Source organism: Notolepis coatsorum (genome assembly GCF_963971535.1).
Source record: "Notolepis coatsorum genome assembly, chromosome: 10".
Classification (NCBI taxonomy): domain Eukaryota; kingdom Metazoa; phylum Chordata; class Actinopteri; order Aulopiformes; family Paralepididae; genus Notolepis; species Notolepis coatsorum.
The window spans coordinates 48,855,636-48,881,581 of NC_140174.1; the positions used below are offsets into that span (position 1 = coordinate 48,855,636).

Consider the following 25,946-nt stretch of genomic DNA (forward strand, 5'->3'; position numbering starts at 1 on the left):
AGGTTAAGTGTCTTGCCCAAGGACACAACGGCAGTGGGATGGACATGGGCTTGAGCGGGATTCGAACCACCAACCCTTCGATCATTGGACGACCCGCTCTACCCCTGAGCCACGCCGCCCCACAATATACCCCCTCACCACCCTGCCAGTTCATATATAACCGCTTGTTGGCAAACGACCCGTCACTAATGTCTCTCTCTGCTCATTGTCAAGGTAGCATATCTGCCTCAGCCTACAAATATCAACCCTGAAGATGAAGCAAGTCTTTTGTAGATCAATTTAAATGTTTCTTTAAGTCAAACCTTCTTTTTATTTAACATGTTTTACTCTGTTTACCGAAGAACAACAAATACGCCTTTTCCACCAGGGCATCTTTAGGGCCGGTTCTGTAAACCTCTTTGAGTGAACAAGGCAGTCTTGTCAAGTCATAATAGAGTTTTTTATTTGTATCAAATTCTTTTATTTTCAATTTTCTTTTGACAACACAACATCAACAATAACAACAGTAATAATAATGACAAGATAATAAGAAATACAGACCAAAACTTAACTAATAAATACAAAATACAAGATACCAAGTAGAAAATAAAAACACTGCAAACAACACAAAAAAGGACCAACACCTCACCCCCACTCCGCCGCTACATCGCGCTCTTGACCACCTGGGCCGCAGTGGTCCACAAATCAATACCTGCTTGTCCCACCGCCAACCACCCGAGCAGTCGATAGCTCCAAATAAATACGGTCCAGCAATGTCAGGGACCAGTTAATTACTGTGACATTCTCAGGTTATTTCCATCTCATAGCGATACGTTTTTTGGCTGCTGTAACACCTGCCAGAATAATTATTTTCTGTTGTATGGATGTTGGTAGTGAAGATATATATCGTTTAGAAGTAATGTTGCTGCCGTGAGTGGAATCGATATGTTACAGGTGCCTGAGAGTCTAGCTGCTATAGATTTCCAGAAATGGGCCACTGGCGGGCAATCCCAGACCATAATGCATATACGTGCCGGTGGCTCTTAGAGAGAGCATAAAGTGCACCGGGAGTCGGCCACCAGTCCCATAGCAAACAGTTTCCTAGGTGTGAGATACGTCCTATGAATATAATTTAAATGAATTTGTTGGTGATTAGGGTTGCGGGAGGCTAATGGAGCATTTGTCCAAACGTCGTCCCAGTCAAACTCAGGGTCTAACTCTGGGATGTCCCCTTGCCAGACTGTATCTAATGTACATTTTTTATATCGTATATAAAAATCTGAGACAAACCCTCTTGTGGTTGTCCTGTCACCGATAAGCCCGACAAAAGGGTGTGGGTGCAACGCCTACTGAGTACACCGTGGGCCCTGAGCGCCGACCTTAGTTGTAGGTAAAGGAAGAATGATTCGCCAGGTATATCATAAAACCTTTAGGTCCTGAAACGCTTGAAGACCGTTTTTATCATATATCTTCCAGAGTATGAACTCCCCTCTTCTCCCATTGAGGAATATTAACAGGTTTGTGCCCAACAAGTAGTTGCAAGTCAGAATAGAGTTTTGTAAATCTCTTGAGTGAACGAGGCAGTCTCGAGTCAGAATGGAGTTTTGTAAATCTCTTGAGTGAACAAGGCAGTCTCGAGTCAGAATAGAGTTTTGTAAATCTCTTGAGTGAACGAGACAGTCTCAAGTCAGAATAGAGTTGTGTAAATCTCTTGAGTGAACGAGGCAGTCTCGGGTCAGAAGAATAGAGTTTTGTAAATCTCTTGAGTGAACGAGACGGTCTTGTCAAGTCACAGTTGAGTTTGGTCCAGGTTCCTGGGTGCCATTTATTTTTCTTCCTATTGCTACAGTAGGTTTTTAGTGAGTTTTTCCTTACCTATGGATGTCTGGGAGTGTTGCATTTATTTATTTAACATTTTATTTTGGATTTCATGGTTTGTTTTGTTCTTGATTTATTGTGATGTTTCTTCTTGACTTGTTTAACACTTTGAGTGCCAACAACGAGAATTCTTGTTATTTCATGCCAACCGTTCAGTGCCAACGACGAGAAATCTCGTTATTAATCGTTATTTTTTTTATTCGCGATTTCCATTAATTTTTCATCAATCTAGCCTCACGTTACCACTGGGACTCTCTCTGAGCTCGAACAGGGAAAATACTGCCCCCTATCGTCTCCCGGATGGTAATGCACCCTTTGGATTGGACTGAATGAAAACGCATGTGGAATATGTGTTTCGAGCACCCAGCGTTGGATCAATAAACGCGATCGATATTTGGAATTAGGGATGCCCCGATCACGTTTTTTGCCACCGATACCGATCGTCGTGAGCCATATCTACCGATCCGATACCGATCGTTTTTGATTAAAAGAAAATTAAATTTTATTTTATATAAATTTTTTTTTATATAAAATATATATATTATATAATTAGACTTGTACTTGTATTATCTGCGAGACATCGCCACCGCGCAACAAGCTCCACTGTCTGTGTGTACTCTAGTAGCCTCCAGCTACAGCCAGGATTCTCCGGAGCTGCAGCTGGACCTATACTCGAGTAGCCTCGAGCTACGGCCAGGATTCTCCGGCGCTGCACCTGGACCCTATTGGTATAACGTTACTTAACTGTGCTCAGCAAGCCCTCAGCTCGAATACGCATCGAATCAGTGTTATAAGACATTGATATCAGGAGCTATCTGTAGCTACTGCTAGCCGGATATATAACGTTAATACAACGCCTCAGTGAATTATTTAGTTCAATGGGACATTTCGTTTTTAACAGTGAACTAACTTGCGCTAACGTGAGCTAACAGCTAACAGCTAACAGGTATCATACCTACCTACTAGACTTTGTGGAGCGTTTGTTGATGTCAGGAGCTATCGGTAGCTGGCCGGCTAGATACCGTTCGATTAGACAATGCCTCATCATGTATTAAACTAAAAGTGAATAGTTGACTGGGTCATTTTGTAACGGTAGCTAAGCTAACGTTAGCTCAGGGAGACGCCGACACGCCGTCCTCCCGTGTCTCACTAGACTAGACCCGTGTTTACATGCGTGCGGGAGGGGCTGGACTCGAGAGCAGACGCCGCACCACCGGTGTCTGAGACAGAACTCAGCGACAGCGAGTGGATCGGGTTTGACGATCGGTGAAAATAAAACATTATCACCGATCGCATATTTATACTGATTATCGGCCGATAACGATCGGTGGTCGATCGATCGGGGCATCCCTATTTGGAATGGCGATCAGGAATTGGAATAATCTTTTTGGAGAACATCTGATCTGAGGTAAGGAATCTATTTTACCAGTCTTGGGGTAATCAGAGCTTTTTTCACATATATCAACGTGGGCCCTATATGTGTGTGTGCTGATCAGGAAATAAGATAATCGATTTTTCAGCCCGCTTCTCTAGCGTGCATAAGTACACATATACTATCGATAATCTAGCGTTTATTTTAAAACGATTCATAAATAGGCAGAAAAATTACAACGTTTTTTGTGTATTCCAGTAAAGGGTGATTCCTGCAGAATCAAATTTTTTTCTGGAGATTTCCAAAAACGAGCGTTTTTCAAAACGGTATCAAACGGAAATGTACAGATGAAAAAACAATCCGTTTCGACAATGTTGACTGCAAGCAAGTCATTGATAAGCGACGGGCGTATTAGACACATAGCCATAATTTAAGATATAATTTATGAGTTCGCAAATGTGCTCGCCCTCTCATTGAATAGAGCGCTAAACGCTAAATTGTGCGCCCCCTGCTGGCACTCAAAGTGGTAACACATTGGGCACCAGCCATTAGCCTGGTCCTTGTGGATAACATGCCAAGTTTCCATGACATATTTTCACTGTGCGTCACTATGTTTGGAGAGCTATATCTATATTCTATATTATAGCTATGGAGACAATACTATAGTCATTTGACAGTGACTTTCTTCGGTCGAACATACAAAAAAATAGATACTTTTTTCATGCATACGTTTGCGCGTTACCCCGTGGTGAATATAAGTATAGTTTAGGAGTGATCCGGGATAATTCCTGAAACGCTGAGTTCTATAGGGCGCTACGTGTATTCTACTATAAGCGTTGGCGTTTCTTGCCTGGACACGCTACTATTTCCAAATCAAATGTATATAATAGGTATTATGTTTCATCATGAATGCATGAAAGGGGGGGGGGGTGGTTTTTTATGCTTTGATGGCCAGTAACGGCATTCGTGTTGAACACGATCAGCTGGATCGATATGAAAACATTGTTGGATCAAACTGAAATTGATGTCAGATAGTCCTTACCTTTGGCCGGGGGTAGGGCGGCTACGTGGCGTAGTGGGCAAGGCGCTCGCCACGAAATCTGGAGACGCTGGGATTGCCTGTTCGAGCCCAGCGCTCCACATTTGCTTTCAGTTTAGCTGGTCGTCTGTACTAATACACATTGGCCGTATTAGGGGGTGGGAAACTGATGGGTGGGGATCGGGCGTTGTGGACAGCGACTCCTACAGGTCGGTTGGTGCGCCTGCGCAGTAGAATCAGGAAGTGTCGGGGGCAGCGTGAGCCTCCCACGCGTTACTCCTCGCCACTGAGAGATCGAGCTGCGCAGGTGAAAAGATGCGACTGCTGTTACCTCAAGTACCGGAGGGGACTTGTGCTATGTATGACTTAGTCCACATTGCAGCCGGCTTGTGGGAGGCAAGAAACAGCGTTCGTGACAGGGGAGGGTTGAATTGGATGATACGAAATTGAGATGGGAGAAAATATAGAAAAATGGGAGAAAGTGGATCAAAAAAAAAAAACTTTGGCCGGGGGTATTCCTTTTTTTTTTCACTTTTTTGTTTATTATACTTTTTTGAGGACATAGACATTATAAGTATATGTCTGTATATATACATTGTTGTATTGTCATTGTCCACATAGAACAGATAACAACATTAAACAGAAGAAAATAAAATAAAATAAAAAAATAAAAAACAAGAGAAAATAAAACAGAGTTCAAAAGTAAATAATAATACAAACAAACACTGACTTGGTCGCTCGACAGTCGTCTCAAACGTATATACATAGTATATCAAATATATAGCACATGTTTAGGTACCCAAATATGCTTCTCCAATGTATATCCGGTATATCAAATAACTCACGTTGGATTAACGTTCACACAGAAGAATACCCACAAGCAGCATACAAATTGTTATTCTGGAATAGTATGGAACTGTACATCATCCACAAGTACAAGGAATGAACCCCACGTTTTCTTGAACATAGATGAAGAACCTCTCAGAGTGCATCTTATCTTTTCAAGTTTGATAAAGTATAGTATGTCTCTAATCCAATGAAGGTGAGTGGGGGGAGCAGCGGACTTCCATTTAAACAGAATCAGCCGCCTGGCCAGTAGAGTGGTAAATGCCACAACGTGTGCTTTGTGCTTTGAAAGTGATAACATAGGTGGGGAGTATCCAAAAAGCGCTGTCAATACATTTGGTTCAAGATTTGTCTCAATACTTCCCGAGATGGTTTCAAAAATATTTGTCCAATACCTGTGCAAGGAGGGGCATGTCCAAAACATGTGAGTATATGTGGCTGGGGCCGAATGACATCTATCACATATAGGATCGATATCTTCATACATTTTGGCTAATCTGACTTTCGTCAGGTGTACTCGATGAACAATTTTGCATTGTATCAGCCCGTGTCTTGCACAAATAGAAGAAGAATGAACAAGACGTAGAATGTCAACCCAAATGTCATCCGAGATCTCCTCCTCTAAATCCTCCTCCCATTTACTTTTAATATTGTGTATTGTGGTTGGACATAAGGAGAGAATGAGATTGTACATAGTCGATATCATGCCCTTGATGGAAGACATCGGGGTTAAAAAGGAGTCGATGGGTGTTACCTCTGGAAGGTTGGGAAATATAGGGTTAATGCTACAGACATAGCTACGAATCTGTAGATACCGAAAGAAATGTCGGCTATGGATTGAATATTTCTCTGATAATTGCTGAAAGGAGGCAAAAACATTATCTATATATAGGTCACCTAGTGTTTTAATACCGAGTGAGGCCCATAAGGAGAATGCTCCATCCATCAATGAGGGGTGAAATAAAGGGTTAGCTGCTATCGGGGCCAAGTGGGATAGAGTTTTAAACCCAAAGTGGCGTCTGAATTGATTCCAAATTCTGAATGTAGTTTTAACGATTATATTTTTGAAGTAGGGGGCCAATGGAGAACTAATGGGGGCATGTATAAGACCGGTTAGTGAAGCAGGTTTGACAGATGAGGCTTCGATGTCAACCCACATAGGGCACACCAGAGGTTTGTCTGACTGTAGCCATTGCTGTATGATTCTGAGATTGGCTGCCCAATAGTAGGCTCTGAAGTTAGGTAGAGCCATGCCACCCAGAGATCTACTCCTTTGTAATAGAGCTTTACTAATTCTGGGAACTTTGTTATTCCAAATAAATTTGGACACTAGGCTGTCAATTTTTTGAAAGAATGAGTGGGGAAGAAAGATAGGCAGGCACTGGACAAGATAAGAAAACCTTGGGAGAGAGTTCATCTTAACGCAATTGATACGTGCAGCAAGAGAGAGAGGTAATAATGACCAACGTTCAAAATCTTCCTGAAATCGAGTCAGTAGAGAGCCAAAATTAAATTTGAATAGGTCCCCAAATGTATCCCTAATTTGGATACCGAGATATTTGAAGCCATGGGGGGAAATTTTCAATGGGAAGTTATGCAGTGGATAACTTCGAGCTTCTGCATTCAATGGAAGAAGTTCACTTTTGTCTAAATTTAGTTTATACCCTGAAATACGGCCAAATCGGGTGAATATGTCAAGTGCAGCTGGAATAGATGTGGAGATGTCAGACACGTATAGAAGCAGGTCATCTGCATATAGGGAGGTCCTCTGTTCAACACCCCCTCTGATTATACCTTTTATACGAAGGTCTGATCGAAGTGCGATGGCCAACGGTTCAATGGCAACATCGAACAGGAGTGGGCTCAAATTGCAACCCTGTCTCGTGGAGCGGTGTAGATGGAACTGTGCTGAACGTGTGTTGTTAGTCCTTACTGAGGCAGTGGGAGAGGTGTAAAGTAATTTCACCCAAGCTACAAAGTTATCCCCCAGTCCAAACTTTTTCAATGTGTCGAAAAGATATCCCCACTCCACACGGTCAAAAGCTTTGGCCGCATCTAGTGAGATGACAGCCTCCGGGCTAGTTGTGGAGGAAGGGCTATATATGACATTAAAGAGACGTCTAATGTTGGAAAATGAATATCTATTCTGGATAAAACCTGTTTGGTCTGGAGATATGATAGTGGGAAGGACAGGTTCTAAGCGCATAGCTAAGAGCTTTGATAGAAGCTTTAAATCTACCGTCAACTGACTGACAGGACGATAACTTCCACAGGATAGGGGGTCTTTATCTTTTTTTAGCAACAGAGAAATCGAGGCTTGAGTAAGGGATGGGGGTAACTTAAGTGACCTAAATGAATCTGCATACATGTCAATTAAAATGGGTGCCAGTTTATCAAAGAATTTCCTGTAGAACTCTATAGGGTAACCATCTAGCCCCGGACACTTCCCTGTTTGCATAGAGTAGGCGGCCTCTCTGAGCTCATCTATCGTGACTGGTCCCTCCAGCCCTGTGGCAGCCTCTGGGTTTATCTGTGGTATATCCAATGAATTAAAAAAATTATCATAGGCAGAAGGGTCAGAGGTTTGTTCAGATGTATATAAGGAGGAATAAAAGTTTTTAAATTCTTCATTAATTAGCTTGGGATCCGTAGTTAAACCATTGGTTGTCTGGATTTGAGGGATCTGATGTGAGGCAGAGGCCTGTCGTAACTTATGGGCCAATAATTTATTAGACTTGTCTCCATGCTCATAGTACGTCTGTCTGGATTTAATCATTAGATCCTCCACGTAAGCAGAGGAGAGGACATCAAATTTAGCTTGGAGGGAGAGACGTTCTTTATAGACATCCGGGGATGGTTGAGTAGCATGTATGTTATCTAATTGACTAATCTGCTTAGTCAAGTCACTCATCTGTTTTTTTCTATCCTTCCTTTCATAGGCGCTATATGAGATTATCTCACCCCTCAGATATGCCTTCAATGTCTCCCATAGTAAAGATGCTGAAATCTCAGGGGTCTTATTGGTCGATATAAAAAAATCGATTTGGTTGTGTATGAAATTAACAAAATTCTCATTTGACAATAAACGGCAATTTAGGCGCCAGGGAGGTGGCGAGTTGTTATATTCCTGGAAGCACAACTCCAGAAGCACTGGAGCATGATCCGACAATACGATCGCTTCATAAGAGCAGGAGTGTAGTGATGGGATGAGTCGATTATCAATCAGAAAAAAGTCAATACGAGAATAAGTTTGATGAACATGTGAAAAGAAAGAATATTGTCTTCCTTGTGGGTTTAAAAATCGCCAGGGGTCAGAGACCTTGAATTCATTCATAAAGGCATGAATGATTTTGGCAGATCTTGAAGGTACACTATTCCTGGGTGATGAGCGATCTAATCTAGGATTAATCCAGACATTGTGGTCTCCACCCTGAATCAGATAATGTGTTGACATATCAGGTATCCTGGCAAACAGTGTTTGAAAAAAGTTCTCATTGTCCCAATTGGGGCCGTATACATTAGCCAGAATTACTGGTACATCATACAGCCGTCCTATAACTATCACAAATCTCCCGCCAGGATCCGAGATAATATCGGAGTAAACAAAGTTGACAGATTTATGGATTAGAATGGCTACCCCTCTGGATTTCCCTTGAAATGACGAATGATAAACCTGACCCACCCATCTCCTCTTTAATTTGATATGATCCGATCCCTTTAAGTGGGTCTCTTGAAGGAAAGCAATGTTAGCGCCAAGATGTTGAAGATGATGTATCACCTTACTACATTTGATCGGTTGATTTAGGCCTCTGCAATTCCAGCTGCAAAACCTAAGTACACCTCCCGACCGCTGTGCTGATCTAGGTTGGGTCATAATACCGGCAAGATAATGAATAGATGTGCTGGGTACACCGCAAATGAGAAACACTGAAAACAATAAAATAAAACTGCAATAGGGCGACCAAGCCAAGTACACAAAAATAAAAAAGAACTGATACAGACAACATTACTCCCCCTTCCCTCCTCCCTCCTCCCCCCTCCCCCCTCTCCCCTCCCTCCTCCCCCCTCCCCCCTCACGCCGAAGCATCTCCCGCTGAGATACGCGTGTGGTGTGGTGCCCGGAGCTCCTGCCCTCTCCAAATGTGACAAATGTTAATATTGTGAAATATCGTAGTCCCAAAATGAAATAGTCTGTATATGCTCAGTCATATGGACATGAATTATGAACTTGCCTTTCAGCTGATGGTTACAGTCTGGGGAACCGCTTTTCTGAGTTTAGTGTTTATGAAAGTCGAGGCGGCGGCCGGGTCTTCAAACGTGTGCGTTGAACCACTCGGCAGAGTGATTTTCAGAACCGCAGGAAACATCAGCCCAAACTTGATACCAGGACAGGCATGGAGTTCACGTTTCACTCCTCCAAACGCAGCCCTCTTCTTGGAAACAGCGCCGGTGTAATCAGGGAAAATAGAGAGCCTTTTGCCTTGGAAGAGTAGAGGGGTGTCACGGGAGGTCGCGCTGGCCCGACGTAGGATTTCGTTCCGGAGATGAAAGAAGTGGACCCTGATGATGAGCGGACGAGGCGTCTCTCCCACTTTGGGTTTAGCCCGCAAAGTGCGATGGGCTCTGTCGAGTAGGGGCTCATCATCCAGGCCCAGTAGGTTCTTGAGTAGGCGGCCGATGAATTCCGTTGGCCGCGGACCCTCCGAGCCCTCAGGTATCCCCACGAGTCGAAGGTTGTTCCTCCTCGATCTCCCCTCTAGGTCCTCACATTTGTCGGTTAGTAATTTCACCTGTGACGTGAGCTCCTTAACAGTGGAGTCAAGCGAGGAGAGCTGGTCACTGTGGTCGCTCGTCACACGTTCCAACTCGCAGATAGTTTGCCCGTGTTCATTTATTTTCAGCAGCAATGGTTCAGTAATATTCACCAGCTCCGTGCGCACTGCAAGGATTTCAGCTCTCAGGTTAGTTGCCGATGAGTCAATTCTGCCACAAATATCTTCCTTCAGCGAGTTCAGCATTGATTGTAAGGCCCCTAGATCAAAGGCGCTGCCGCTGGTCATGTTAGCAGCTGGCGCGTGCGGTGGGGGTGGCCCGGGAGGCTGATCAAAGATTGTTTGTTGTCCTGCACGCATCGTCCTTAATTTGGGTTTAACAGGACCCATGGACGATTTAAAGTGTCGAAAAGTCTGCCTGACTAGTAGATGAACATACGTTGTCCAGTGTCCAAAGTCCAAAAAGAAAAAACGTAGTTAAAGGACTCTTTATAATTGAAGTTTGTCACAAACCGGCGGAGCGGCGAAAAGCACGTCTTACATGCTCGTCTTACAGCCGAAGCACTACCCCGGCCGGGGGTATTCCAAAAAGAATATTCCAATTGTCTGATCCCGATTTCCAGTGTTGGTGTCCATCTGGTCCCGTACATTATTTGGCACAACTTATGGATAGAGTGTGCCAGATGCTTTTCGAAGTGGTCGAATGAAGCGATTTTACTCGGCTCCGTCTAAATTTAGCGCCCGGAGGGATTTAACCATAACACAGGGTGAGATATAAGGTTTCAAATGGTGGGCGACACTGCCATCTGGCAGGATGCGGCCGGTATTTGGATTTGATTTGATTTGCCATTCTGCTGCCGGTGGTGCTGACACTTGAGCAAAGCCTACTGGCTCCGTTAAGGGGAGCAGCTGTTGAAGGCAGGTCAGGCAGACGGGGAAGGTAGCGTTGGAAGGAGGTCTGAGCCAAACACAGTGTTCTTATGCATTATTGAGCAGCATGGAGGTCAGTGGGCTAATGCACATGGATGCAGGTCTCAGGAAGTGGGTCACTGGAGCCTTTCTCGTTATGCTCTCCCTCAATATACTGCATCTCCTTGATAATGCACTCCTCCAATTCCTCATCCCCCTCTTTCTACATCTATTTCTACATCTCTCTCTGTATCTCTCTCTGCAGGGCCACTGTCAGCGTTGTACGAGGATGTGAGTGTGGTTCGTCCATCTCTCCTGAGCTGTGTGGAGCCTCTGGAGGGGGAGCAGGTGAGGGAGCTGCTGAGGAGGCTGGGGGTCCATGAGCTGGAGCCCCAGCAGGTGCTGGAGAAACACATCTACCCTGCACTCAGGAGCAGCAGCTGGAAGGTACTGTGAACACACACACACACACACACACACACAAGCTTTGAGATTTTCAGTAATATTTTTTCTGTCTCACTCATTCACTCTCTCACTCTCCTCCTCCCTTCCTTCCTTCCTTCCTTCCTTCCTTCCTTCCTTCCTTCCTTCCTTCCTTCCTGTCTGTCTGTCTGTCTGTCTGTCTGTCTGTCTGTCTGTCTGTCTGTCTGTCTGTCTGTCTGTCTGTCTGTCTGTCTGTCTGCCTACTCTGCCTACTCTGCCTACTCTGCCTGTAGTCCAAGCCTGAGCAGGTGGTGGTGAGCTACCTCGTGTTCATCAAGCGCCACTCTACCTCCAGCCAGGAGTACTCGGACACCGCACTCCCGGTCCTCACCAGCAGGGGTCTACTCTGCCCAGCGCAGGACAGAGTGCACTTCTCTAAGGAGTACGACAACATGGACCTGCCCAGCAAACTGCCTGGTAAGTTAACATGCAGGACCGTGGAGCAGACCTTGTGAAAAGGTTTTATGGTAGTGAGCAGACCATGATGTGTCGTTACCATCTGTATCATGTTTTAAATAAGATTATACCATGTGGTACCATGGTGATACACAACTTGTACCACGGTGATACACAACTTGTACCACGGTGATACACAACCTGTACCATGGCAGTACCATGGTAAATATTATAATTTATACAACGGCTGCTACCTACATGGCAGAACTGAAATGATCATCAAACTACTGTAATAACTAGGGATGTCCGATATTATCGGCCTACCGATATTATCTGCCGATATTGGCATTAAAATGTAATATCAGTGATTATCGGTATCTGTTTTCAAAAATAAAATCTTTTTAATTATTTTTTCTTTTTACATTTATTTAACCTTTATTTACCCAGGCAAGCAAGTAAGAACAAATTCTTATTTTATTTATTGTCAAAAGTATGCATAATGTTGTGTTAATTCCACGTCAAGAGATATGTAATGTTAATTACCTGAAATTATTCAGTTTTTTGGGGGGGGAAACCACGCATATATCGGTATCGGTTGATATCGGTATCGGAAATTAAGAGTTGGACAATATCGGTAAAAAAGCCAATATCGAACATCCCTAGTAATAACCTTTTCGTAAGGGTTGACAGGGTTATAATCACATGACGATACGTAGATCAACACACACGTGTGCATACATGCACAAAATAAATGCTAGATAACTGTAACTTGGTTGATTCTGTTGAGTTTTCTACATGGTTGGAACGAGGATGAACTTGTCTTTCTAACCATACCGTTATTATTCCTCTACTCCTAATATCACGTGAGCCTGTGTTGTTCCAGCCAATATCAAGTGTTGCCAAATCAAGCTTTTAGAGGAAATCGCCTCCAAAGTTATATAAGTGAGCTCAACACACTGGAATAAGGCCATCGTAGCTCAGGTTTTTAAGATTCTTACCGATCACGAAAGGCCAGACATTGTTCTGGGAAAATGTGACAAAACCCCCAAAACATCACTTAGATGTTGGTGCGATGATGATGGCGATGACGATGAGTCATTATGACTGAACATGGTAGGAGGCATATACACGTCACATGAGAGTGGATGTGAACTTTTGCACTGATCTCTGAATGTTCTCTGGGTACAGTGTCCAAGCTGCAGACTTGGCACCCACAAGTAAAGCCTGTGTGCCCTCTCCTTTTGGGAACATTCACAAAGGCCTGTTTCGTCCCGTCTCTAGCTTGTTCCTTCTTTTCTCTCTCTCTTCTGGGGACAGTTTGGGAATGTGTGTGTGTGTATTTTGTGGGGGAATGTCGTGTGTGAGATTCTGCTTTCATTGTGAGGGTAAAGAAAGCATGAAATGCCAGGGAGGGTTGAACAGGGTAGAGGGGTGGAGGGCTATTCAGTGTGTGTGTGTGGGGGGGGGGGGTTGTGTGCATGTGTGTGTTACATAAGAGATTGAGTGCTGAACAATGTGTGATGTAAAACGGATCAGAGTGGCTCGACCTCTCCAAAGGGGAAGGAAAGAGAGAGAGAGGGACATTGACCACCACGCACCTCCTCTCTCTCTCTCTGTTCATGCTACATATTAGTTATCTCCACCTCTGTCTGTCTCAAATCCCCTCTCTGCTGGACCAACAGGGCACCAGCCTAGAGACAGTTTCAGTGGAATTGCATTGCTAAGGGAACAGCTTGTACCCGTCAGCTGACTATATTACACTGCAGCAGGAAATTTACTTTAGTCTATTTAGAACGTTTACATTGAAGAGTCTATAAGAGTCAGGATTGACTGACTGACTGACTGACTGACTGACTGACTGACTGACTGACTGACTGACTGACTGACTGACTGACTGACTGACGCTACTGACTGACGCTACTGACTGACGCTACTGACTAACTGACTGACTGACTGATTGTTATTGAGACAGTAGGAACGCTGAGAATCAGATAGAGTAGCAGAGACACAGCTGATTAGGTTTAGCTGGGAATCAATCCCAGGCCAGCAGGGTGTATGAGGATGGTCCGAGAAGCAGGTTATTCACGCTTACATGGGTATGCCATTGCACACACACATACATGTACATTTAGTCATCTAGCTGACGCTTTTATCCAAAGCGACTTACAAGTTCTGTACGACAGGTCATCAGGAAGGGCACAAATCTATCAGCTGAGTAACAATGTTCATCAAAGTGTTGAGTACTACAGTGTAGGTTAGTTTATTAGGACAAGTGCATGACTAAGGTTAGTTAGGGTTAGCTTTTAATTTATTTTTATTTTTAACCACACACACACACTGGACTGTCCTCTTTGAATTTCCATTTCTTTCATATTGAGGTTTTTTGTGGGAGGTTTTCCTCGTATTCACCGAGCTTTAAGGGTTCAGGCGGTGTTGCGGAAGCCCTTTGGCGACATGTAACTGTGATTTAAGAGCCGCTTTAAAATACCCTTGACTTGACTCTGCTCTGTGCGTGGCTATACCTGCTCCCTCCGTCAGGCTGCGACTGGGTGCTGCTGAGTCCCTGCTACGTGGAGACGGACGGGGACGTGGCCGGGTGGAGGGAGCTGTTCGCCGGGCTGGGGGTCCGGGACCGCCTCATCATCCGGAAAGAGAGACGCACACTCTCTACTAAAGAACTGGTGAGGATGTGTGTGTGTGTGTGTGTGTGTGTGTGTGTGTGTGTGTGTGTGTGTGTGTGTGTGTGTGTGTGTGTGTGTGTGTGTGTGTGTGTGTGTGTGTGTGTGTGTGTGTGTGTGTGTGTGTGTGTGTGTGTGTGTGTGTGTGTGTGTGTGTGTGTGTGTGTGTGTGTGTGTGTGTGTGTGTGTGTGTGTGTGTGTGTGTGTGTGTGTGTGTGTGTGTGTGTGTGTGGGTGGGTGGGTGGGTGGGTGTGGGTGTGCATGTCTGTTTGCCTTCTTGTCTGCCTTTGTGTGTGTGTTGTGTTGCGTCCATTCAAGGTCATCAGAGCCTGGGGGGCCGTACTGAGCACATCTGTCCTCATGTCGCTGCTCTTTTCTCTTCTTCTTTCATAACCTTGTCTAAGCGCTTCCTATCTCTAACACACACACACACACACACTCCCCTCCGCCCCTCTTAGTGGAAACATGAGTTATGAAGTCATGTAATGTGCTTTGCGCTCGATGACTGTGACACTCTTGACTCTAAAATACATGTACTTATTAACTGTATAGGCCTATAAAACACAACCTCAAAGTGGTTATTAGGAGTCCCTTTAATTTAGTAACAGTTCTGACTACTGCTTTGATGCAACAACACACCGCTTCCTCGATCATTTCTACTAGAATCACCACTCCTGCTCCAAAACGCTCCACTTAATCCATTTACCTTTTAAGAATAGAAAAGGACTACGATTAATTCACTTGAATAGAAGCTTATTCATGGGCGGCTAGGTGGTGCAGTGGGCAAGGCACTCACCACCAATGCTGGAGACGCTGGGTTCGAGCCCAGCTCTCCACATTGTTTTCAGTTTAGCTGGTCGTCCGCACTAATACAATTGGCAGTATTAGGGGGAGGGAAAACTGAGGGGTGGGGATCGGACGTTGTGGACAGCGACTCCTACAGGTCGGTTGGTGCGCCTGCGCAGTAGAATCAGGAAGCGATGGAGGCGGCGTCCCTCCAAAGCGCAGACCCCTGACGCTGAAAGATCGCGCCGCGCAGGTGAAAAGATGCAACGGCTGCTACCTCGAGTATCGGAGGGGACTCGTGCTATGTATGGCTTCGTCCACATTGCAGCCGGCTTGTGGGAGGCAAGAAACAGCGTTCGAGACAGGGGAGGGTTGAATTGGACGATACGAAATTGGGATGGGAGAAAATAGAAAATGGGAGAAAAAGTGGATAAAAAAAAAAGAATAGAAGCTTACTCCAGAAACCTTGTTGTTTATGTTAAATGGTGTTTCTCTGTCACCAGACCAAGATGTATTGAATTGTATTGCTCTGAGGTTCTCGATTGGGTTGGTTCCATTGACGCAATAGCGGATCTAAGTTCTCAGTATTCCAATGTTGAGCTGATTGTTGTGGGTGACTTTAACTTGGACTTGCTAAATGATATATCCTATTATCTTGAGGAGGTTGGTGGTAGCCTGGATCTGTCTCAGCTGATAACATAACCCGCTAGACCAAATTATCTTTTTTTGTTACTTGTCCTTTCGGACAAGTTATGTTTTTGTAGGTTTTTATTGATTTTTGCTACCGGGCAGTCCGGTAGAGAGAGAGAGAGAGAGAGAGAGGAGGAAATGGGAGATAGACAGAGAAAGACATTCAGCAAAGATCACCGGGTCCGGGAGCCCTCGCTAGACCAGATTTGAAAGATTGTTCTTGGTCTACTCTGATTGATCTTATATTCTCCAAAAATAGATCTTATTTTTCTCCAATGAAAATGATTGCCTGTGGTGTCGAACTAGGAATTAGTGATTACTGCCCGATTGCATGTGCGACTAAAGAAGACAAAATATCACAAATGTTAGACATTTAACACTTTGAGTGCCAGCGACGTGTATTGTCGTCTTATCATGCCCCCCGTTGAGTGCCGACGACGCGAATTGTAGTTTTTTTTTTTTCTTTTTTTTTTTTTTGCGATCTGAATTCATATTTCATCAACCGAGTCTCCCGTTGGTACAGCAGACCTTCTAGGAGCTCAGATGGGAAACCGCCCCTATCGTATATCCCTGTGTAACTGCAGGCCATTCGATTATACTGCTGGATCCCTGTGGGGGGAGCCTACTGGCTCCATTATGCTGGCGAGGAATCTGATGATGAGGGAAGTGATCGTGAGTTGGAAAGCAGCGTGGAATATATATTTACAGCAGCCAATAATCAATCAATAAACGCAATCGATATTTGGAATGGCGATCAGGAATTGGAATAATCTTTTTGGAGAACATCTGATCTAAGGTAAGGAGTCTATGTTACCAGTTTTAGGATATCAGAGCTGTATTCACTGAGATATCAGCGTGTGTGTGTGTGATGTTGAGGAAATGAGAGAATAGATTTTTCAGCCCGCTTCTATAGCGTGCATAAGTACACATATCTATCGATAATCTAGCGTTTATTTGAAAATGATTCATAAATAGGCCGACAAATGACAACGTGTCTAGTGTATTCGAGAATATTCCAATAAATGCCGTTTATGGGGGAATCTTTCTATTTTCCAGAAATCTTCGAGAGAACGGTAGCTTTTCGAAATGCTATAAAAAGGATATGAACCAATTAAAAAAAACAATCCGTTTCGACAATGTTGACTGCAAACAAGTCATTGATAAGCGACGGGCAGATTAGACACATAGCCATAATTTAAAACATAGATTATGCGTTTTTAACGCTAACATTGAAGTGGGTGGCGGCATTCAAGGGGGTAAAAAGGAAAACACGGCCGGCATCGAAAGTGTTAATGATCAAGCTTTTTTAACTGACATTTTCCACAGTGACTTACTGAGATCTGAGATCCCAGATTTTCAAAATGGCACTGGACCTTTTCACAGCACTATGTCAGCTGTTTTACACATGATATAGTATCTGCATAAGATAAAAATAAACACTGTGGATCTGTTAAAAGTATATGATACAGTTGATCACCCTTTGCTTTTACAACAATAATGTAATATTGGTTTGGGAAGCAAGACCTGTGACTGCTTTCAGAATTATTAGTTTGAGAGGCATCAGTTACAAGATACAAGAGTTTTATTTGTCACGGCATACAGGTATACAGTGAAATGCGGGGGGTCTCGCCTGCAACGATGTGCAATAGTACAAGTAATAATAATAAGAGTCCAACCAATAGAGCGACATAGTGCAATAAACAAGTAAACAAAGTAGGCATATCGGTATCTGTACATGAGCTATTTACAGAGCATGGTAGGACATGCTAGGTCCTGTGGCAGTTAGCTACGGATTAGGGATGCACGATAATTATCGGGCCGATATCAGCAATTATGACGTCATCCCGATAAACCCGATAACGTTATTAATAGCTCCGATAATATAATATATTTTTTGGTAAAAGAAAATGCTGTGTGGGTGAATTGGAATGAAGTGCGTTTGTTTTGACTGTAGGCTCATCCCGTTTTGCCAGTACTGTGGTACGACTGACAGCGTGTGGTTTAAGAACAGGGCGTTTTACACAAATCGAGCGCTCCCTTTCTTGGCTGTGACGTAGGCACGTAAGTTTCTGAATCAGCGCGGACGTTAAAAACAAAGATGGCCGCGTCTGTACTCGGAATTTCAGAGGAAAAAGATTGCTTGCTATTTGTAATAAATGCAATGGAGAAGTTCCACAAGGAGGGAAAAGGGCAACAACTTGTAATACATCCAGCCTGACGGGTCACCTGTAGGGTTGGGCATCGTTTGGATTTGAACGATTCCGGTTCCGATTCCGATTCTCCATATCGATTCCTGTTCTAAACGATTCTCGATTCCGATTCTTTGAGGTGCAGGTCAAAACAGGTCACAGCTTATTTCGAAGGAGATTTTTTATTTTTTTTTATTTCAAAAAGAAAATCATACTATTCACATTTTCAGTTGACTTGATACAGTTTAATTTGGTTGCTGTACTGTAACTAGGGTATTAAAGTAAAAAAAAAAGTATAAAAAAAAAAAAAAAAAATCGAAATTTAGAATCGAAATTCAAATATGTTACTTCCGGTTCCAGAACCGGAAGTTAGGAACCGGTTCCTATTAGAACCGGTTTTCGGTGCCCAACCCTAGTCACCTGCGGCATCACCACCGCTACGATGGTGTGTTAACTTAGAAGCCTACGACGACGCGAGGAGCTAAGCAAAGCTAGCCCCTTCCATGGCTGTGATGCAACCCTCGGTTGAACGCAGTCACTTATTGCTCCATAGTAGCCAGGTTAATTTGCACCACCAAGGACTGCTTAAAAGCTAGCGGCTTGAGCCCTTGGGTCATTTCTGTCAAACTTCTTTAATTTAGCAAACGACTCGTCAATAGCTGGCTTTGGATTCACAGCAGCTTCTAGCTTCTAGCTTCTAGGTTCTAGCTTCTAGCTTCTAGCTTGTTGCAGGTGACTTGTTGTGGTGGTGATGTGTCCACTCAAAGCCTTTTTTTCAAGGCTCCGCTTTGAAAAAAGAAGAACAAAAAGCTTCGAGCGTCTTAGGTTGGATGTATTATAAGTTGTTGACGGATTGTGAATTTTCATTTGGAAAAATAAATATGGTCACTTTATCAGTCAATACTGTTGTCTTGGCTTTTGTTTCTGTTGTCTGGTTAGGTCACATTTAAGTTGGTGTTAAGTTATTGTCCTGGGAAGTCTTTTTATGTATTATTATTGTATTGTGATATGTTTTGTTTCATGTTGAAAAAAAAATTTGATAAAAATAATAATATATACATTAAGAAAAAAGATTATAATACAATAAATATCGGTTATCGATATCGGTTATCGGCCTGAGGAGCATAAAGTTATCGGTATCGGTGTCAAAAAATCAATATCGTGCATCCCTACTACGGATGAGGCATTGGGTCTTTATGTACACTGCTATACAATGCTATATTATACGATCTCAAGCTATGCTATTCTTAAAGTGATCTTTCCTTCTGTAAAGTGTCCATAGTGTGAGCGTGTGCAGCATGAGTGAGTGTGTGCTCATGTTAAAGTGGCTGCTAGTGTGTGAGCGTGTACAGTGTGTGTGTTGTGTGTGTGCTCATGTGTGCTTGTGCGTGGAGAGTTCAGTGTTCAAGGCTCTGATGGCCTGGGGGAAGAAGCTGAGCCTAAGTCTCTCTGTCCTCGTTACTGGTGCTCGCAGGCGTTTGCCTGACCGCAGCAGCGTGAACAGGCTGTTGTTGGGGTGGTGAGGGTCTTTCATTATCCTGCAGGCTCTGGATTTGCACCTCTTGTTGTATAGGACCTGCAGGGTTGGTAGTGCAATACCCGTGGTACGCTCGGCTGAGCGCACCACTCTCTGTGTGTGAAGACTGAGTTTTTGTCGGTAACAAAAGGTGTTCCACAAGGTAAAATTTTGGGTCCCGTCCTCAGTGAACAGTGAAATAACAGGTTGTCTGATTTTGGATTCTAAATCAGATATGAAATGATTAAATGATCCACGGATGCTAATTTCACAAAAACACCAAACTACGGCAGAGAAAACCCCATTTTTGAGTCAGGTTGTCAGGAGTTTGTAATTCTGATGGTGTATTCTGTCCATTTTGACTATTTTGGTTCCTGAAGTGGCATTTCTATAGCAACGTTTTAGCATTGAATTGAACGGGCACTTCCCCCCTCACTGCATCAAAGTCGTTCCAATATGAACGCAAACTAAACAAATCAAATTGTTTGATTTTTAAGCCCAAATCAGCTAATACTGATTATCTACTGAACATATCTGTGCATCTCCAGTATGCATAATCATCTACTAGTGTTACACAATCTCATTTGTTGGCGTGCACATTGGGTCTTACTCATACCGGCTGTTTCAGCAACATCGCTCCATGGCGTTCGCAGTCACACTGTGAAGACAGCGCTTACAGGGACAGTCAGCCACACCTGTCTGCCCTGTAAGTCGTTAGAACACAAAAGCTAAGCGACTAAAGGCTTGAATGTGTTGTATAAGAACACAATATTTACCGGTCGCATGGACACAAATAGGCCCGTACGGAATCTTCCAGAATCATCGCTGCATTAGAACTCCCCCCTGTGAACTATGATGCGGAGCAGAGCAGGGGTAATCCGTACGTGATTAGAGGATGTGTCAGAGCGAGGCCAGAGAGATCTGCGACGGCTTTGAAGACGAGCAGAAAGCGGCAGGTGGCCGGCGGAGCCTGTGTTAGACGGGATGAGGTCTCATGGGTCAGGCATTACTGACGGCCCTTTTTTAGCCTGTATTACAGAGAGGAGGGTTAGGGAGTGGTGTTTGGATGACAGGGACTTGTCCTTTATTCTTTCCTCTGTATTTCCACTGTATGACTCCCCTCTGTCGTTCTCTCTCTCTCTCTCTCTCTTTCTCTCTCTCTCTCTCTCTCTCTCTCTCTCTCTCTCTCTCTCCCCCCCCCCCCCCTCAGGCCTCCAGTCCCTGGTCGGAGGAGAGCGGGTCATGGCCGCGCAAGCCGGGGGAGGGCGGCTGCGTGCTGGATGACTACCCCTGCGAGGAGTTCCACTGCCTAGCCACAGCTCAGCTGCCGGGCTCCCTCCTCATGGAGCAGAGGAAAGCTCTGCTAAGGCTGCTGGAGACCAACTGGGATACTGGGTAATACACTGTGCATAAACACTACGCATACGTGCCCACACAGGCCCACACACACATATGCACATACACACGCATGCACGCGTGTTTGCTTCTCTGTGTGGAATTTGCATGTTCTCCACGCGTTCGCATGGATTTTCTCTGGGTACTCTGGTTTCCCCCACATCATAAAAAAGACATGCACACTACAGTAGGTACATACTCCTGCCATTGTCCTTGACCAAGCCACTGGCGTTACAGCTGGAGTTGGTCCCCGGGCTCTGCGCTGTGGCTGCCCACTGCTCCCAAAATAGTTAGGATGGGTAAAATGCAGAGGACGAGTAAGAGAAGTTAACCTCTTAACAGGCAGGCAGAAAAGTGGCAATTTTTTTTACTTGAACTTGAGGACTGCATACTTTTTTTGCAAAGCTTAGCTTTATACTTTATACTTATAGCACATGCATGAGCCTGGTCTCTTTTGAAAGATATCATTCTGAAGTTACTAATGCAAAAAAGCATAATCCTTTTAGTGCTAATGAAATAGAGTAACAGAGGTTTGAACTTTAGTTGAACTTGAACTTGTGTACTCACATTTTTCTTTAGTGGTTGCCAGATTCCATTATTCCAGCATAAAGGTATGAGCCGGAAAACGCTACGGTTCCATAGCCTGAAGTCTTATGTAGTACAGGTCCAATATTTATATAAACCTGTTCAGAAATTAGTGTTTGAGAGAGGTTCGAGTAAACCGTGCGCCAAAAAAAGAAATGTTTGTTCCAAAATCCATTTCTGCAATCCACCTCTGTGCCTTCTGAAGTCTGAGTCACAACCCATTTTCGCTCGTCAATTTCACCTATTTCCTATATTTGAACCCCCCCACGTGGGGTATCGTTGGAAGTGGACACTCGTTGGCTACAATGCTGACCAATAATTTTCGCCATCAGCGGTGATTGGTCAGTTCTCGAGCATATACTGTCCAACGTGGTCATTTGATGCGCGGCCTGTAAAAAGACCCTAGTCTGACATATCGTCATGTAACTCGAGAATTGAGGCACGGAATTGGTCGAGTGAGGTGGCGTTCGAACGGCGGCAAATGGATGTTTCGAACAGTATATTATATGTTCGGCGAAAAATGCAGCCCCAAGCTGGTAGACGTTCGCAAAGTGCTGCGACGTGCGCGCATGGGCATGACGGCCCGATTTCGGGCCGTGCGTGGTAAGAGGTTAACCTCTTCCGCCCGTGCGGTCCGGGGGCGGACTGCAAATGACATCACGTCATAAATCAAGCTCTGCAGTCTGTCTGACAAAATCTTCTTTTTTTTGTCAAACGTATTCAAGTATAAATATCATAACCATGTCACAACAGCAGTTATAATGTATATTATCATCAATATGTTAGTTTACCAATAGGTTAAAGTGTTATTAGATAGATTTTAGTTTTTGTGTTGTTTTGATCGCGAAAGTCCGCCATTTTGAAAGATTGACCGTCGGTAATTGTAGTCATTTTGGGGCCATTTTGAAGAGGACATTCAGAGCTTTCAATGCGCGTTAGAATTTTTCAAAACGACACTTCCCAAAGGCCTCTATGGGGCTTCAAGCTAATTACTTCTGTATGATTTTCTTTTATATCTCTTATTACTTGGGATAATATACCACAAAACTTAACGTTATTGGCATATATTTGAGCGCAGTTAGTTTGTCTCCCCTATTTTGAGCATTTAGCAACAATCAGATTTGAAATCACTGGCAGGAATAAGAAACTTACTGTATATACAGTAGATTTCATTATCTGTTCTTATGCACGCCTGGTGATACTAAATCCAAATTGAACTCAGGCATTTGAAAGATAAGATTTGGCACAATCCATAAATGTGCGAATTGGCTATAATATGGTCATTTATAAGCCTGCTATTCTATATTCTATAATAATATTTCAAATTGCATTGGTCCGGATGGGAGAATTCAGTACTGTATCTACAAAACCTTCTGTTTAATCATCTTCCCTTTATTCATTTCCTTAGATATTTTGTACATGTGATCTCAAGAAGGTACTGAACGAGCTCAGTGGCAGTTTTTCATGTCAAAGATGCAAAGAAAAATCATAATTCATATTCTTCTTTGTTTCATCACAATTTAAGCAAGCCTAGTAATAGACACAATTTCTGACACTGGGAATACATTCACTGAGGTCCCTAGATACCAAGAACATGCTAATGGACCTTGTAGAAGTGGAGCAATATTCCATTTACTTAGGTATGTATTTTAGGCCGATTTTCAGAAAATAGGGCTCCGGGCTTAAGAGGTTAATAGACTGGTAAGATAAGTTAATAAGACAGGTAATATTAGTTAATAGACAGGTAAGATAAGTTAATAAGGCCGGTAAGAGAAGTTAAGACTGATAATATAAGTTAATAGACAGGTAAGAGAAGTTAATAAGACCGTTAAGATAAGTTAATACTAGACAGGTAAAATACGTTAATAAGACAAGTAATAGAAGTTAATAGACAATAAGACAGTTAATAATACAGGTAATATAAGTTAATAAGACGGGTAATAGAAGTTAATAAGACGGGTAATAGAAGTTAATAGACAGGCTTGTGCACGCGCACTGAATAAAATATTCCACAATGTACCTTTACATCCCAACATCCGTCTGACCACACCCCTATCAGCTTACCTTCATAAGCAGGTGTGTGGCCACCTACTCGCCTCCTTCTTCGCTTTCACCACAAGGAAGTGCCTTCGGTAGATCCCCACTTGACAAGGTTGCTAGTTGAAGAAAGTTGAGACGAGTTTACATTGTGCTTATTTTTTTCTTCTCTCATAAATATTCAAGAGAAAAATCTAAGTCATAATGTCTACTTCGGAGAGTCGTAGAACCACTCTTCACCAGCGGTTCTCCATTCCCGCCTCCGTCGTGCGTTCTGGTGCGGGGCTGTTGCCGCGTTCGTGGTCGGCAGCCACGCCCGGTAGGCATCCGATGGGTAGTTTGCCTCTCCGAGGAGCCAGTGCACCGGTGCCGTCGACTCTGCGATGGCCTGGTCCTGGCTCTGTTTCCGGGGAATCGTCCGTTGTTGAACGGCCGGTTCCGTTGGTTCCGGAGGATTTGAGACGCAAAAAGGTTGCGTCTGCTCGGTCCCGTCGCAAGATGGTGTCCTGCAGACGTGAACGGCCTTGGTTTGGGGAATTGCTGGAGACCAGCGAGGATGCGTCGATCTCTAGCTGTCCAATGGAAACAGAGGATTGCATGGTAGAGGCGGACGGGTTCTTGTTTGAAGGCCCAGTAGAGACGAATATCCCACCCGTCCAGGTAACACTGGAGGGGGGTGATATGTCTCCTTGGGGCGCCTTGTTCGAGGATGTCGGGGAAACCCCTCTGCCTCTTCGGCAGGATGCCCTACTATCAGCCACATCAGACTGTGGTTCCTTAACCAGTCGCAGCCTGCTGCATGTGAGGGATGCGGGTTCGGTGGAGGAAAGTCTGCAGGGGGAACTGCAGGCTTTGTTCCCCGAGCTTATGGCGGTGGCGGCCGCTGCAAACGGCGTGCCGCTGCCGCAGCCACTGCCTGCTCCTGTCCCCGATGATCTAATAGGTCATCTCTGGCAGCGTCGCCCGGTGAGAAGGGTGGACGTTGTCTACCCATTTTTCCCCTCAATGGGGGCCTATGTTCGTCGGGGCCAGGTGGTGTCCCACATCATGGGCCTCACTCCCGCCTACGTACCAGTTACGCGGGTGGTGGGTTTGGTTGAAGGTATGAGAGAGGGTGTGCCACGGCTTGATAGGCCGATGGCCGCTCTCCTCTGTCCGGATGTGGTGTGGGAGCCGTTATGCAAGCCGGTTCTCCAAGGAAGATCGGCTAGGCGGTTGGCGTATTGGAGTGACCAGTCATTCATCGCGGGTACACAATCGCTGGCTGCTGCGTCTAACATCGCACAGCTGGCTAGATTTGTATCCGGGATAATGACGTGCGGCACGGAGCGGTCGGAGGTACAACATGATCAGCTCACCCAGGCGGCAGGAGCTGTCCTGCATCTGACCCAGGTGCAGGCCATAGCCTCTGGGAAAGTGCGCGCCCTGGCTACTCTGATCCAGCGCCACCTTTGGCTGGAGCAGGCCTGTGTGCCGGAGAAGAAGAGGTCTCCTCTTCTGACGGCCACCCTCTCCGATGCTGGACTGTTCGGGAAGGCCCTGCAGCTGATGACCTCAACATGCAGAGAGATGGCAGAGGAGAGATACGTGCTCCAACCCCATTTTCCACCTCCCGTCATCGCCGGTGGAGTCAGAAGGCTTCCACGTCGTCGAGGTTCCTCCGCCGTGGCTGCCAATGCCTCCATCGCCACTGCTGGCCCGTCGACGAAGGCCAGGAGGAGAGACGGTGCTGCTGCTGTAGCCGGCCCATCTACGACCGGAGGTGACGGTAGGGATCGACGAGACCAGCAACCTATTGCCTACCGTCCCTCCGGGGCTTCTCGGGGTGGCAAAGCCCGAGCGGCTCGAGGCAGCAGACGCCGCTAGACAGTGACTTTTTTCCCCATGCGGTCCCCACTGTTTACCCCTCCCCGGCCCTCTCATATTATTTGTTGATTAAATAAAAAGTCCCCTAAAGGGGGACTGTATTTTTTGGTTAAACAAACTGTGTGTTTCTTCACCAAAATATGATGAGGTTGAAAAGTGTGAATCTACATTGGTATACATTGATGGATGAGTTACGTTCGTGTTATGAGATTAAAGCAAGGTCTGCAGCATTCACTCGGTTATAGAAGGGTTTCTATCTCGGCCTGACGCTCCACATGCAGGTAGAAGCTGGTTGTATGGTCTGTTGCTTACACACAAAGTAATGTTGAACTACAACACTGTTGTGTTAGTTGCAGTAATGCTGGTGGAATGCGGGTGTAGGATTCACACACGCACACGACTTGGTTTTGTTGTAAACCCTGTTCACATTCTGTGGGTAGCATGCATTGTATTAGCTTGCGCTATTCATTGGCATTCTACCAAAGGTTTCATATGCTACAGTTGTTATTGTGTGCAGGGGGAAGGGTTTT

The 25,946-nt window shown here is 44.6% G+C and overlaps 1 protein-coding gene across 2 annotated transcripts in view; it reads left to right on the plus strand.

Annotated features, from left to right (window-relative positions):
- The window catches only part of LOC311236070 (uncharacterized protein), a 182,557-nt gene that overhangs the window by 114,956 nt on the left and 41,655 nt on the right, over nucleotides 1-25,946 (plus strand). For both annotated transcript variants that reach the window (XM_084323663.1, XM_084323664.1), the window contains 4 exons: nucleotides 11,061-11,242; nucleotides 11,512-11,695; nucleotides 14,213-14,355; nucleotides 20,744-20,928. In XM_084323663.1, coding sequence (XP_084179789.1) covers nucleotides 11,061-11,242; nucleotides 11,512-11,695; nucleotides 14,213-14,355; nucleotides 20,744-20,928 — 694 coding nt within the window. The remainder of the gene's footprint in view (nucleotides 1-11,060; nucleotides 11,243-11,511; nucleotides 11,696-14,212; nucleotides 14,356-20,743; nucleotides 20,929-25,946) is intronic.